General features: G+C 33.8%; 2 protein-coding genes across 2 annotated transcripts; one reads left to right on the top strand and one right to left on the bottom strand.

The window, feature by feature from the left end:
* The first annotated feature begins 1735 nt into the window (after positions 1-1735).
* On the top strand, positions 1736-6503 carry prop1 (PROP paired-like homeobox 1). The gene is made up of 4 exons (XM_073833606.1): positions 1736-1805; positions 3957-3962; positions 4098-4324; positions 6123-6503. Exons 1-4 carry the CDS (start codon positions 1736-1738, stop codon positions 6501-6503), a joined length of 684 nt encoding a protein of 227 aa, XP_073689707.1.
* Positions 6504-7909: 1406 nt separating this feature from the next.
* Positions 7910-14392, bottom strand: mcfd2 (multiple coagulation factor deficiency 2, ER cargo receptor complex subunit). Its single transcript, XM_073835175.1, has 4 exons — positions 14251-14392; positions 13589-13765; positions 9764-9923; positions 7910-8677 (listed from the first exon to the last, which is right to left on the bottom strand). The coding sequence occupies exons 2-4, from the start codon at positions 13759-13761 to the stop codon at positions 8546-8548; spliced, it is 465 nt and encodes a 154-aa protein (XP_073691276.1). The 5' UTR covers positions 13762-13765; positions 14251-14392; the 3' UTR covers positions 7910-8545.
* Positions 14393-14669: the final 277 nt, after the last annotated feature.

The following is a 14669-nucleotide window of genomic DNA, read 5'->3' as shown; positions in this document are numbered from 1 at the left end:
CTGATTAAAAAAACCAAAAACAGAATAAGAGTCCAAAAAGGCTGATAAAAACACCACAATAATCCATAAGTAATCACACAACTAGTCCATCAATTAACATGGTGTGTAGTGAAAAGCTGCGTGTTTTGTAAGAAACATTCTGACGGCACCCATTCACTGCAGAGGATCGTTTGGTGAGCAAATAATATAATATGTGTTCTGATGAAAAAACAAACTCATATACAGTGCCTTGCAAGTATTCATACCCCTTTATTTTTTTCACGTTTTGTTTTGTTGCAGCATTATGTTAAACTGTATTAAATTACTTTTCCCCCACATCAATTTACAATCCATACACCATAATAATGACAAAGCAAAAACCAGATTTGCAAATTTTACAAATGTATTAAAAATAAAAAATAAGTACATTGCATAAGTATTCATACCCTTACCTCAGCACATAGTTGAAGCACCTTTACAGCCTCAAGTCTTTTCGGGTATAATGTGACAAGCTTTGCACATCTGCATTTGGCAATTATCTGCCATTCTTTGCCTCACCTTTTCACCTCTCAAGCTCTGTCAGCTTGGATGGGGGCTGGCAGACATTTTCTAGAGTCCTAGTTGTTCCAATCGTCTTCCATTATGGAGAATGCTTCTGTGAACCTTCAATGCAGCAGATTTTTTTCTGAACTCTTCCCTAGATCATTGCCTTAACGCAAGTCTGTCACAGAGCTCTACAGGCAGTTATCTTGACCTCAGGACTTGGTTTTTGCTCTGATATGCATTTTCAGCTGTTAGACCTTTTCTGAGAGGTGTGTGCCTTTCTTAATCATACTCATTCAAATGAATTTGCCACAGTTTAACTCCACTCGAAGTGTAGTAACATCTAGAAGCAATATGAATGTTCCTGAGCTAATTGTCGAGTGTCCCAGAAAAGGGTATTAATATGCAACGGGATCTTTTCAGTTTTTTATTTCTAATAAATTTGCAAAGTTGTTACAAACCTGCTTTGTGCTTTGTCATTATGGTGTATGAGATGTAGATTGATGTGGGGAAAAAAAAAGTAATTTAAAGCAGTTTAACATAACGCTGCAACAAAACAAAATGTAAAAAAAAAATTAAGGGGTATGAATACTTTTGCAAGGCACTGTACATTGTGGATGGCCTGAGGGTGAGTACATTTTTAAACTATTCCTTTTATCAGAATATGCAAATAAGTGTACTAAACTTTAGTGGACTATTTTAATCACTTTTTTTTACTTGTGTCAAAAACATGTGATGACATAACATGTACAAAACATGAAGTAACCTAAATATGTTATGTGTCTAGATTCCCAATATTATTGAATATGCGTTCCAGAGACCTTTTCCACTTGTGTTTATTTCTTTTGTTTACTCTCCCTCTGGTGGGGAAAATAGTCAATTACAATTTCCTTCTTAGAATTCCAAGTCCAATATTCCAAAATTCCAGTATTATTATTCAAATTGCCACTGCACCAATGAGACCCAGATTTAATAGGAATGTTTTTGCTCATAAATACTTATCAATATTATGTCAACAGTATTACACAAGTTAGTTTTATTTTACAATTCATGCTGCCAGTAACAGGTACACGTTACAGTGGTCTTCAGCATCACAATGAGCAGTTAGGTGGGAGGTGGGACTGTGATGTCACACTAGATAGCGGTGAAAAAGCAGAGTTCAGGTAGGACGGAGGTCAAACCTGAATCCTGCCTGCAGACCAGAGAGTCTGAAATGGACACAGACAAAGCTCAGCAACAGTTCTCTGAAAATTATTCTGAGGTCACGGTTAGCTCAAGTGCAGGTAAGAATATTGCATTTGAAATATTGATGAAAAATATTCACAGTTTAGTAATTTAGTAGATCCAAAGCAGCTTACAAACGAAGAACGTCATAAGAATTTTATCATACTGCAATGGCAACTTTTAAGAGTAAACTAGAGTAGTACAAAAAAGTGTAGAAAAGTTCAAGAGAAAGTTTTTTTGTTGTGATTTTAATACATAATACTTAAATGCACATATATATATATATATATATATACACACACACATATGTCAGCATTTCTGTCTTTGTGTTTAGTTTAGGTGTTTATTTCATTTAATTATTTATTCATTTATTTAAATTATAAAATTGTCAAAATTGTAATGCTGAAAATTAAAAATAAGATGTATTTAAACACTTAAATTAGAAAAGGTCTGACTTGAGATATATTTCAGTAACTTTTTTGGAGACATGTTTTTTATAATTCATTTGGTACAGTAAGGCTTATTATTGTAAAAAAATTATAATAATAATAATAAAATAGTTACAATAAAATTGTACCTAAAAAATAAACTAACTGAAATAAAATAAAATAAAATAAAATAAAATGTAAAATGTAAAAAAATGCCTTGGTAAGCAGCTGAAATAAAATTAGTTAATAATTTGTAATGAAAAGTTATTATATAAGTTATAATAAATAAATATGATTATTATTTTAAGTAATTACTAATTAATACCAAATGAACTAAAACTTAATGAAAACTATATAAGCAATAACTAAACAATAAATAAAATCTATAAATATGAAAATTAGAAGAGGTGACTTGGGAAGCAGCTGCATTGAATAAATTAATAAATTGAATTATGAAATGAATTAAGTTATTATTATAGGTAATACAACTAATTAATACTAAATAAACTAAAACTAAAAAAAAACTTTATTGACTATATATAACTATATAAACATATACTAAATAAACTATATAAACATTAACTGAAATAAAATATATGAAAATTAGAAATGTTGCCTTGGCAAGCACCTGAAAGAAAATGATCCAAATTATCAAATTGTTATGAAATTAAATGTTATTATTTTAAGTAATAAAATAACTAATTAATACTAAATAAACTATAATTAAAAGTTTTAAAACAGTAAGATTTTTTTAAAGAAGTCTCTTCTTCTGACCAAGCCGAGCATTTATTTGATCCAAAATACAGCAGAAGCAGTAATATTGTGAAATATTTGTACTATTTAAAATAACTGCTTTCCATTTGAATATATTTTAAAATGTAATGTAAAAATGTAAAATGGCAGAAAAATGAAAGAAATTAATACTTTTATTTAGCAAGGATGATAAAGACATTTATAATGTTACAAAAGATTTCTATATCAGATAAATGCTGCTTTATAAATTATCTTTTTATTAATTAAAAAACCTAAAAAAATATTCACTCGGCTGAACTAAACATAATAATAATAATAATAATAATAATAATAATAATAATAATAATAATAAATGTTTTTGAGCAGCAAATCAGAATATTAGAATGATTTCTGAAAGATAAAAATTCAGCTTTGAAATCACAGGAATAAATTACATTTTAGAATATATTAAAATAAAAAGCAGTTAGTTTAAATAGTAAAAATATTTTAAAATTGTATTGATTTTGCTGTACTTAATGAATCAAATACATGCAGGCTTGGTGAGGAGAAGAGACATAAAAAAAAACACTAAAAATGTAACTGTTCAAAAACTTTTGACTGGTAGCGTATATAAAAACTAATGAAAATTACAAAAACACAAAAAATGACTACTAACTATAAACTATGAATTATACCAGTATAAAAGTGATACAAAAATAACACACTGCACAGTATGACATTAATAAAAATCCAATTTAAGCTAGGTTTTAAGCACTTCCTTCCTTTACCCTAATGTTGTGAATAGGCCCTGGAAACCAAAAGTCCCACAATTTGACAAATTAGTCACTTTTTTGGCCATTGTCTGCCTAAGCCGAACATAATCCTCAGGGCTCTGGCATGCCTCTCTCTCACGATATTGAGTTTAGGTGCCAAAGCCTGCTGTCTTTTGAGTTCCTGGACGTTTGTTTGAAAGCACTAAGGCTCTTAAATCCTCTGTCTTCGCTGAACGTCATTTGAGAGATGTGTAGCTACAAATCCAACATCTCAGAGATGTCAGTGCCTGATGAAACTCTCTCTGTCAGTAGGAAATTGCTTGTAACTAGAGAGAGAGACCTGAGTCAAGACTCTTTCTGTTTGTGACAAAGAAGTCTTCTCATAATGGATTCACTTGTTTGAATTTATTGGATGCAGATGTTCAAAATCATTCAAGAAAAGATTCTGGGACATCTGAGAGCGTCCGGGGTGGTGGAGGACGAGCGAGACCGTACCCTTCACCATCCCGCAGGCGACATCGAACCACCTTCAGCAATGAGCAGCTGGAACAGCTGGAGTTAGCGTTCAGACAGAACCACTATCCTGATATCTACTACAGAGAAGAGCTCGCAAGAGCCACCAAACTCAACGAGGCCCGCATACAGGTAACTCACATGTTTGCTAACATGGCAGTTAATCTGTTGAGCTGATACAGTTAAATTTGTCCAAAGTTTTATGGACAGATTCATGAAAATCTTCCAAAATCACAAAATAAGTTAAGACATTGCTTGAGGTAATTATACTGATAATTGCAAACATTTTTTGTAGGACAAGTTTTCTAAAATGTTTAAATATGCAAATAAGTCATTATTTAATGAAATATGCGCTAATTTGCATACATTTCTAGTTCAAAAATCTAAACACTGGATGAAGTTAGTTTCAAAATGTTAGTTTCAATTTTCTAGGCTGATAAGATTAGGAACTACACTTCCATTCCGGCGTAATAGTCAAGGAAGTTTGCTGCCGTAATATGGCCGAAGCAGGAGCAGTAATACCACGCAGCACATGTGCAAATGCTAAACTAGCTGGGAACTCATTTCTGATAATACTGATAAAACTCGCAGCTTTGCATTTCCACCGGTCTTAGTACACAATATAACTACAGAAGAGTCAAGTTTTAAATACAACAAATATGGAAACTCGTTGGTCATTTTTGAACACGATGCTATTGGTCTAATAGGATTCAATGATCTATGCTAAGCTATGCTAAAAGTGATATCGCCAGAACAGGAGAACGGCTGAATGGATTTCAAAACGGTAAAAATCAACTTATTAACTCGGGGGGAGTTGGAGAATGAGCCTATTTCCAAAAAAAGTGGAATGTTCCTTTAACACAAATAAGGTAATTGTGACTTTTTATCTCACAAAATGACTTTTTTTCACTCAGATTTGCATGATATAAAACAATTGCGAGTTATAAAGTCAGAATTGCAAGACATAAACTTGCAATTCTGAGAAATAGGCCTAAAGTCGCAATTTTGAGAAACAAAGAACTCACAGTTTCTGACTCTTAGAAGTTTATATCTTACAATTGTGATTTTCTTTCTCAGAATTGGGAGTTTTAGTCTTGCAATTCTGACTTCATAACATGCAGTTGCAAGTTATTAAGTCAGAATTGTGAGGTAAAAACTCGCAATTCTGAGAACATCATATTTTTCCCCCTCATAATTGGACTTTATAACTCGCAATTGCGAGTTATATCTTACAGTTCTTAAAAATGTCAGAATTGTGAGATACACACTTGCATTTAGGAGAAAAAAGTCATGATTACTGAATGTTTATCTCACAATTCTTAATTTTTTATTAGTTATGCAATTCTGAGAAAAAAAAAGTCAGAACTGTGACTTTATCTCGCAATTCTGACTTTCAATTGTGAGGTTACATCATGCAATTCTGAGAAAAAAAAGTCTGAATTGTGACTTTATATGGCAATTCTCACTTTATAACTCGCAATTGTGAGTTTACATCATGCAATTCCGAGAAAAAAATCTAAATTGTGACTTTATCTCACACTTCAGACTATAAATCACAATTGCAAGTTTATATCAAGCAGTTCTGAGAAAAAAAAGTCAGAATTTTGAGATAAAAAGTCCAAAAGCAATAACATTTTTTAAATTATTTTTTATTCAGTGGCGGAAACGGGCTTACACAGAATACTTCTTTACTCTTAAGTTAGAAAATATGAAGAAAAGAGCAGCATTTTATTCAATGAGTTAACGTTAGGCCTACTCATTGAAAACTTTGCCTCACACCTGGCGCTCTTGATTCTTGGCCACTGATAAAACATCTACTATAATAAAATGAGATATTAGCAATTTAACCCTAACAGCTAACTTTCCATTGACTCCCTCGTCTGATGACTGTATCTGACTCCTAAACCTTTCTACCTTTCGCTCCCTGCAGGTATGGTTTCAGAACCGTCGTGCCAAGCAGCGGAAGCAGGATCGTATCTCTCAGAAAGTGCTGCCAGTGGGCATGATGCCAGGACGAGCGTCTCTCTTCAGCAGCATGTGTGTGTCTCCCTCCACCATTGGACGGCAGTATCAGTGCCCTCACTCACTGCCGCACATCCCCCGGTTCTCATCAGTGCTGCCCCCTGGAGGATACCCACCCCACCCGTCCTCCGCCAGTCATTTCTCCTGCTCCTCCAACCCTGCTCCATCACCACAAGCCACAAGACAGCCTGACGACTGGTACAACCAACTGCGCACCATCGGACCAGCAAACACTTCGGTGCTCTCACTGGCCTCTGTGTCGCCTCTTGAAACTAGTCACTGGAACTAGAGGAAGAGCTGTACATGCTTGTGTTGTCTATATTGTACAAGAAGGTACAGTAGTTCAGAATAAAGTTATTCAATGACAAAGAATGATTGACAGTTTCTGTCTTTATTACAGTTGCAATCACACAGAACATATCCTCTTAATTATTGCTAGGCCTATATCTACTTAGACAAAAATAATTACATTGAAATTGATTTCTTTTGTTAACAGCTGTGACAATTAAACTAGGTTCAGTTTACACTGAACATGCTGTAGACTTTAAATAAGGACTATTATGAACATGACATTCTCAGATCTCAGACCCTGTTAACATTTGAATTACATTTCTATTCAGTCATCCATAACATTTTACAGCTTTGATAGAAATAAATTACACATGGTTTACATCAAATGCTGTTCTTCTTGATGTTTTATGTGTGTGAAATGAACAGACATGGGTCAATGACAATCAATGTTGTTGAAAAAAATATGTGATGAGTTTATAGAAATGTGCTTTCTGTATTTGTGTTGGTTACACACCATTTTAAAAAACGTAATTTTTAAGAAAAAAAAAAAAAAAATCTGCGTTTTGATTCCACCACATGATTCGGTGAACAAAAGTTTTTTCAAAATAGTATTATTATTATTTAACAACAAATTTTTTATTTTTTTGAAAAACTACATTTATAGACGTTTTTTTCCTGAACACCGAAGTAAGTCCGACTCTTAACTGAAAGTACGCTTTGCATTTCTGGTCTGCATTGTTTCTAGTCAAATTAGGGTATATTCCGAGCTAATAAACTAATGTTAAACCTATTAAAATGTTTTTAAAAAGCACATGGCTCCATAGTATGGCGCCATCACTTGGCATGACACGAAGCAGCGGACGTTAGCTACATTAAAAACAGATGGACGCTATTTGAAACAGAAAAGCATTCAATCTGACGTTAGAATTCGTAATGGCGGCGCTTATCGTTTACTCATGGTCTATACCCATAAAATAAAATAAAATAAAGGCAAAAGAAGTGTATTAAACTGGAATCATTAGGGTTTTTAAAAATGTTTTTCACACAAAAAGTCTTATGCTTGTCAATGCTGCATTGATTTGATGAAAAACACAGCAAAAACATTAATTTAGTGAAAAACTGAGTTTAAAATTACAGTTTTCTATTCTATATTTTAAATGTATGCCCTAAAATATCAAGTATTTTTAATTTAAAAACTAAAAACCATTATGAAAGAGGCATGTCTTAAAGTCACTTACATTTGAAATGTATTTCTTAATAAATTCCGACAAAATGAGCATCATGCCATCATCGACCCACATGACATTGTGTACATTCAGACTCTAACAGCAAACTGAAACACAGTGCATCATGATGTTTTGGAGGATACAATTCCTAATTCTGTTTTAGAAATGCATACAACCATCAAATATATATTTTTAATACCGTGATACTTGTTTCTAACATCAACCAAAATTAACATTGGGGCTACAGAGGGATTCATTAAGAAGTACAGGTCCAAAACAGATATATTGCACATTTATATGTAAATCATAAGATAAACCCAAATTTTGTGTGCTACTTTATAACCAATGAAGCATTGCGTCATTTCAATTCATTTTGAGGGGTATCATTATAACGACAGTAACAGTGATAATCCCTTTAAGGCAGAAGGAGCATGTGTTTGCCATCATTCATCAGCAGAGCAGCAATTATACCCCGTTTTAGCTTCATTTAACCATCAGCTTTGCAGGACAGTGTTACTGCAAAGCATTTATTTAATAATAACAATTTATGCTTTTTTACACTGGATAAATTTGGCAGTTCATACATTAAGGTCCATTTTGATGTGAGTGCAACGCTGAATACATGTTACACTGATGGCATAAATACAGAACATCTCGTGTCACTTCATCGTATGACATTTATACAGGTTATATTGAAGCATGAATATACTGCGCCTGTGAAATCGCGCACACACACATGACGGAATGTGCTGGAGATTTGTACATCAGAGGTAATCTGCATTCACAGTAAGGCAGCGGCTCTTCCTGTCGTCTTTTACTCCAGAGACCTCGCAAACTCTGCATAGTCAATGTAGCCGTCATTGTTTTTGTCATCGTCTCTGAGGACGTCATCGATGAGGTTGATCAGATCCTCTTCCCTCATAGGCTGGCCATCATCTCCTCGTTCCTGGAGACCAAGATCAGGTGACAAATTAGAATTTAACAAAATACCAGTCAAAAGTTTTTGAACTGTAAGATTTTTTATGTTTTGTAAAGACATCTCTTCTGCTCACCAAACCTGCATTTATTTGATTCAAAGTACAGCAAAAACAATACAATTCTGACATATTTTTACTATTTAAAACAACTGTTTTTCATTTGAATATAGTTTAAAATGTAATTTATTTCTGTGATTTCAAAACTGAATTTTTAGCATCATTACTCCAGTCACACGATCCTTCAGAAATCATTTTAATATTCTGATTTGCTGCTCAAAAAACATTATTATTAGTATTATTAGTATTGTGTTGAAAACAGCTGAGTAGAATGTTTTCAGGTTTCTTTGATGAATAGAAAGTTCAACATTGTAAATGTCTTTAACATCACTTTTGATCAATTTAAAGCATCCTTGTCAAGTAAAAGAATTCATTTCTATAATTCTTTCCCAAAAAAAGAAAAAAATATATACTGACTCCAAGCTTTTGAATGGTATAGTGTATAATGTTCCAAAAGCCTCTTATTTCAGATAAATATTAATCTTTGGATCTTTCTATTCATCAAAGAATCCTGAAAAAAAAGACTACTCAACTGTTTTAAATATCGATAATAATAATAAAAAAAACTTATTGAACAGCAAATCAGAATATTATAATGGTTTCTGAAGGATCATGTGAATGGAGTAATGATGCTGAAAATGTAGATTTGATCACAGGAATAAATTGCATTTTAAAATATATTTAAATAGAAATTTTAAATAGTAAAAATATTTTTCAGATTTTACTGAATTTTGGATCAAATAAATGCAGTCTTGGCGAGCAGAAGAGACTTCTTTAAAAAAAAACAAATCTTTTGACTGGTAGTGTACATGACAAATGATAGAATTAGAGGCTGAAACAAGTATACTTGGGCTAAGATTATAAATTAAATCCCATATAAACAAAAACATTTATATTTGCGATTAAGTTAACATTATTAATATTTAATATAATAATAATTAATAAAGCATGGGTAGGTGTGTCCAAGCTTTAATCTGGCTCAAAATTCGATTACTCACCTCTCTGTGAACATGAGTAATGGCAGTGGCGAGCTCAAGTCCATCCAGCAGATTGTTGCCATCATAGTCGTGCATCTTGAAATAGTGAAGCTGCAGCTCTTGAGGCGTCATGTCCGACTCTGGCTTTTCAATCACCCCTTCTAAGTGCTCCATGATGTGGCTACAACAGAACAGAAAACATTTGAGTCACTTTGAAATGGCATTAGTTAATAACTGTGACCTTACAAGTAAACGAAAGTAGCAACAGATCGTTTCTTTTGTATTGTGACGTACATCCAAGTGCATCAGATTAAAGAAAAAAAGAATGTAGGGCAGGAACTCGGTTCTGTCCATCAGTTTTATGGTTGGATATTAATATGTGGCTGTTGTACTCAAAAGCAGAGTCAGATGAACCCGCAGGGGTGGGTTTTGATTGGAGAAAAGCTGCATACATCAGAAGGTCTGGGTCCAGTTAAGAGATTTTAATTGAAATTTATTAAGTAAAAAAATTTTTACTTACAAAAATTAAATTAAATTACAAATTACATTCAATAAACATATGCATGGATAAACTAATAAATTGAAACCAAGATCTATTTAGAAAATACAGTAGGTATGGTGAATTACTTCATTCTGACTTTAATAAAAGTGTTCAATTTTCACCAAGTATCTACTGGGAAACCAGCCAACAGCCTTTATATACATATAGAAAAACATTGCATATCTAGTGAGGTCCAAAAATCTGACACCATCAGATTTTCCATAATATTTTAAACAGGAAATATGCCCTTTTAAAGTTTTTAAAACATTATTTATACACTGGTTTTCAAAAGTTGTGAAATATTCATACAAAAAAAATCTATTGCAATAAATTTAAAAATATACAGTTGAAGTCAAAAGTTCACATACACCCTGCAGAATCTGCAAAATGTTAATAATTTTACCGAAATATTATCAAGGATCATACATAATGCATGTTGTTTTTTTATTTAGTACTGACCTGAATAAGACATTTGACAAGAGAGACATTTACATAGTCCACAAAAGAAAATAATAGCTGAAATTATAAAAATGACCCTGTTCAAAAGTTTACATCCCCTCGATTCTTAATACTGTGTTGTTACCTGAATGATCCACAGCTGTGTTTTTTTGTTTAGTGATAGTTGTCCACAGGGTTGGGAGGTGGATCTTGTAAGGGTCAGTGGTGTTTATGTAAGGGATAATCAACGGTTTGCCGTGCGTTAAAGGATTTTAAATGCACAACGTGGAGGCCCCGACGCGAAGCGGAGGGTGGTTGCCTCCGCGAAGTGCATTTTAAATCCTTTAACGCACGGCAAACCGTTGATTATCCCGCTTATTCCATGGTTATAGACAAATTAAAACTAGGATTGATATTTGCAGCGCAAAATTTGACTGAATGGGTAAAAAAGACGGTTATTTTCGTCAGTTTATGACACGCAGCTCTAGCATTCTGGCCGCTTCAAATCAGACTAAATAGTCCGGTAAAATCACATTTATTTGAATGAAATATAGCATTTGTTTCAGTAGATTATCGATCGACCAAGAGAGAGTGTGAAGGCAAGAGAGATGACAGTTGTGTGTGTGCGTAACGTTACCTGCCTGCATGCTGTGCGTCTCTCTCTACAAACAACAATTCATTCAAAAACAGCAGTTTTACCACCCCGTTGCTGAGGAATATAATATAGCGATCTAGTATCTAGGCTATTTTAATAAGGATCGCAGGCAAACGCTGACAAGAAGTTTATGTATGTGCGCAGCACAATGCGATCTCCGACCTCTCTCTCTCTCTCTCTCTCTCTCTCTCTCTCTCTCTCTCTCTCTCTGTGTGCTTTTGCGTGCATAAATTAAAGCAGCGCATTAATATAGAACGGTGATTAAACTGACTTGGAACTACCTGTGCATTAAACGGTTTTACTGCACACCTGCCAGCCAATCAGAATCCAGTATCCAGACATTCCATGGAATAAGCACATATGAGCACCAGCATAAACAGATTTAGAATGTATTTACTGTATTTTTTTATTTGTATGTTTATTTTATAATCAATACAAACTGTAGATATTCAGTCAGTCCAGTTCAAAAGGACAGGTTTAGTGAGTGGTATTTTGGCATCTCCCTGTTGAATGTTTGGCAGGTTCACTTACTTAAGAAAAAGTACTCTGAAGTTGTGAAGAATGTCTGAATTAAAGAATTCAGGAGCTTTAAATCTGTATATGTATATGTAACCCCTCACACCCGGGTCCCACGGCACCCGCTCCGAGCGGGTCTCCGGCACGGGAGGCGGACACACTAACAAGGAGGCTAAAGGCTGCAACCTCTAGTGTCTGTCACTAGTGCGTCTCTTGAGATCGGGGAGTGAGGTTTACCCGCACAGCTCCTACTAGCTGGCCTCCATTACATATATGCATGTTAAAAAGTTAGAACTGAGCAGAGGGTTTTCTTTTAAATTCAAAAGTATAGCTTTAATTTAAAGTTTGTTTGAATTTTGAGGGTTTTTTTTTTTTATAACATGCAGTAGAAAAATAAAAAGGCAAAACAAATGTTTTGGTTAATAAAAAAGGTTTAAAAATAAACACCTTTAGAGGAAATGTCAACCATAGAGGGGCCTTGCAAAATTTACCTAAGAAGGAGGATGGCCCTGGTGTAAAAAAGGTTGAGAACCCCTGTAATAAACTAATATGTTGCAAGCAAAGTGTCACAAGCAACATGTCTAAGCATCTGCAGTTGGTTCACCATGTCGAAATGAAAGAAAGAATTTTTGTTTGTTATTTGAGCTGAAACTAAATGGCATTGAAAATATAAACATATTTGATACATTAATGTTTGACTTTTTGTTTTTTACTAAATTGGAATCGAAATTAGGAATCGATAGGAATCGGAATCGATAAAATTCAAATGATACCCAACCCTATTTGTCCATGAGTCCCTTGTTAGTCCCGAACAGTTGACTGCTGTTCTTCAGAAAAATCCCACAAATTCTTTGGTTTTCAGCATTTTTGTATATTTGAACCCTTTCTAACAAAGACTGTATGATTTTGAGATCCACCTTTTCATACTGAGGACAACTGAGGGACTCAAATGCAACTATTACAGAAGGTTCAAACACTCACTGATGCTCCAGAAGGAAAAACAATGCATGAAGAGCCAGGGGTGAAAACTTTTGAACAGAATAAATGTGTACGTTATTCTAATTTTGCCTAAATATCATATTTTTCATTTAGTTTTCACCCCGTAATGCACTATTTTTCCTTCTTGAGCATCAGTGAGCGTTTGAACCTTCTGTAATAGCATATCAGAAAATATTTTATTTTTTGTGGAAAGCCTAATACATAATTCTTCAATAAACTGCTTTTATTTAAAACAGATTTGTCTTATATTAGAAATGTCTTTACTGTCACTTTTTATTAATTTAATGGTTCTTGTTAAATAAAAGTGTTAATGTCTTTTACATTGTTTCACGTATGTTTTCATAGTTTGTGCTGTCCCTTATCAGTGCAAAACTATCACAAACTGAATAGGATTCATGACAATATTGTCCAAACCCCCACTTTTCTAGGGTATTTCCAAACTTTTGGAGGGCAGTGTATATTTTAAAAGTTCTGTGGATGGGTAAAGCATGACCTTTGTTTTTCCCAACATGTTATTTGCTGGAAGACAGCCGGAGATCAGGACAGGCTGCTCCGGTGCAGAGGTCTTTTGGCAAAGAGTGCATTTTCTAATCAAAGTTGAATAAACGAACACTATATACATACATATCACATGAACAGATTTGGACATGTGCATAGGCTCTTAAACTAGTTTGAAAGTAAAGAAAAAACTACTCACTCTTTATCCTGAACCATATTCCTATCCAGCCGGGTAATTGGTGGAGGCACTTGATTTGAAGCAGCTGGTTCTCCATGCTGTCCTCCATGAGCCCATACAGACAGCATACAGCTGGAGCAGAGCAGAAACCAGCTCCATAATCTGAGCTGCCCAGATCTTTCTTTCAATCTCATTACACTGAAATCACGGGGTAATAAGAGTTAACGCGAGAATGACAGCTCCATTCATTACTGCAGCTCAAACAACCGTTACCAGACAAACATTTGACCAATGAGAGCAAACACTTACTGATTAGATTATACAAAATATCTATAATGAAAAAACAACATATATAACGTATAGCTACAAATGTTGTATTTGTAATGTTAATGAGAAACGGGCGCACGTGGCTGACATATGGAAGAACTTGGAAAATGACAGAAATCAAAAGAGACCGTGAAGGAAAAAATAACATAATTACTATCAGAAATTAAATTTAACCAATGCTAAGCATGTGAAAAATCAAAAGATAGATATGAATACTGAAATATTACAGGAAGGGCAGTCTAGTCATCCAATCAGCAGTTGTATACGTTGTCCGTTACACAGTCGTCTGAACGCTTTTCTGCCTCTCTCTTTATAGTTAGATCAATATAATAACATACACATGCACATTTACTCACCTGCTGTAAATCAAAGTTGACGGGTGAATATTCGCTCTATTTGTTCAGACACGGTGCGGAGTAACAATGAACTCCTGCTGATGTTTACTCAGCGCCGCTCTTTCTGACCGCCTCAGCTTCCCGTAGTTACCTTTCACCCCATGGACACGACAGCTAAACTTCGATTGGACAAGATGGTCTTTTATTATTATTTTTTATTATGTTTTATTTTATGTGGACACAGTAAAATACAATAGGTTATATATTACATTTTGAAATAATAATAAACAATTATAAAAACTTTAAAATAGGTTCTGCTCTTATTAAATGTATATTTATTGTATCAGGCATAACGTAAACTCTAATTGGGAATGAAAGTTTTTTTGTTTTTAAATAATTTAATTAAATTTGATAATGTTTTATTTGACATGAATACGGTA

This window comes from Garra rufa, chromosome 2 (genome assembly GCF_049309525.1).
Source record: "Garra rufa chromosome 2, GarRuf1.0, whole genome shotgun sequence".
NCBI lineage: Eukaryota > Metazoa > Chordata > Actinopteri > Cypriniformes > Cyprinidae > Garra > Garra rufa.
The sequence above is the reverse complement of the archived record's forward strand: the minus strand, read 5'-3'. Positions and strand labels throughout refer to the sequence as shown.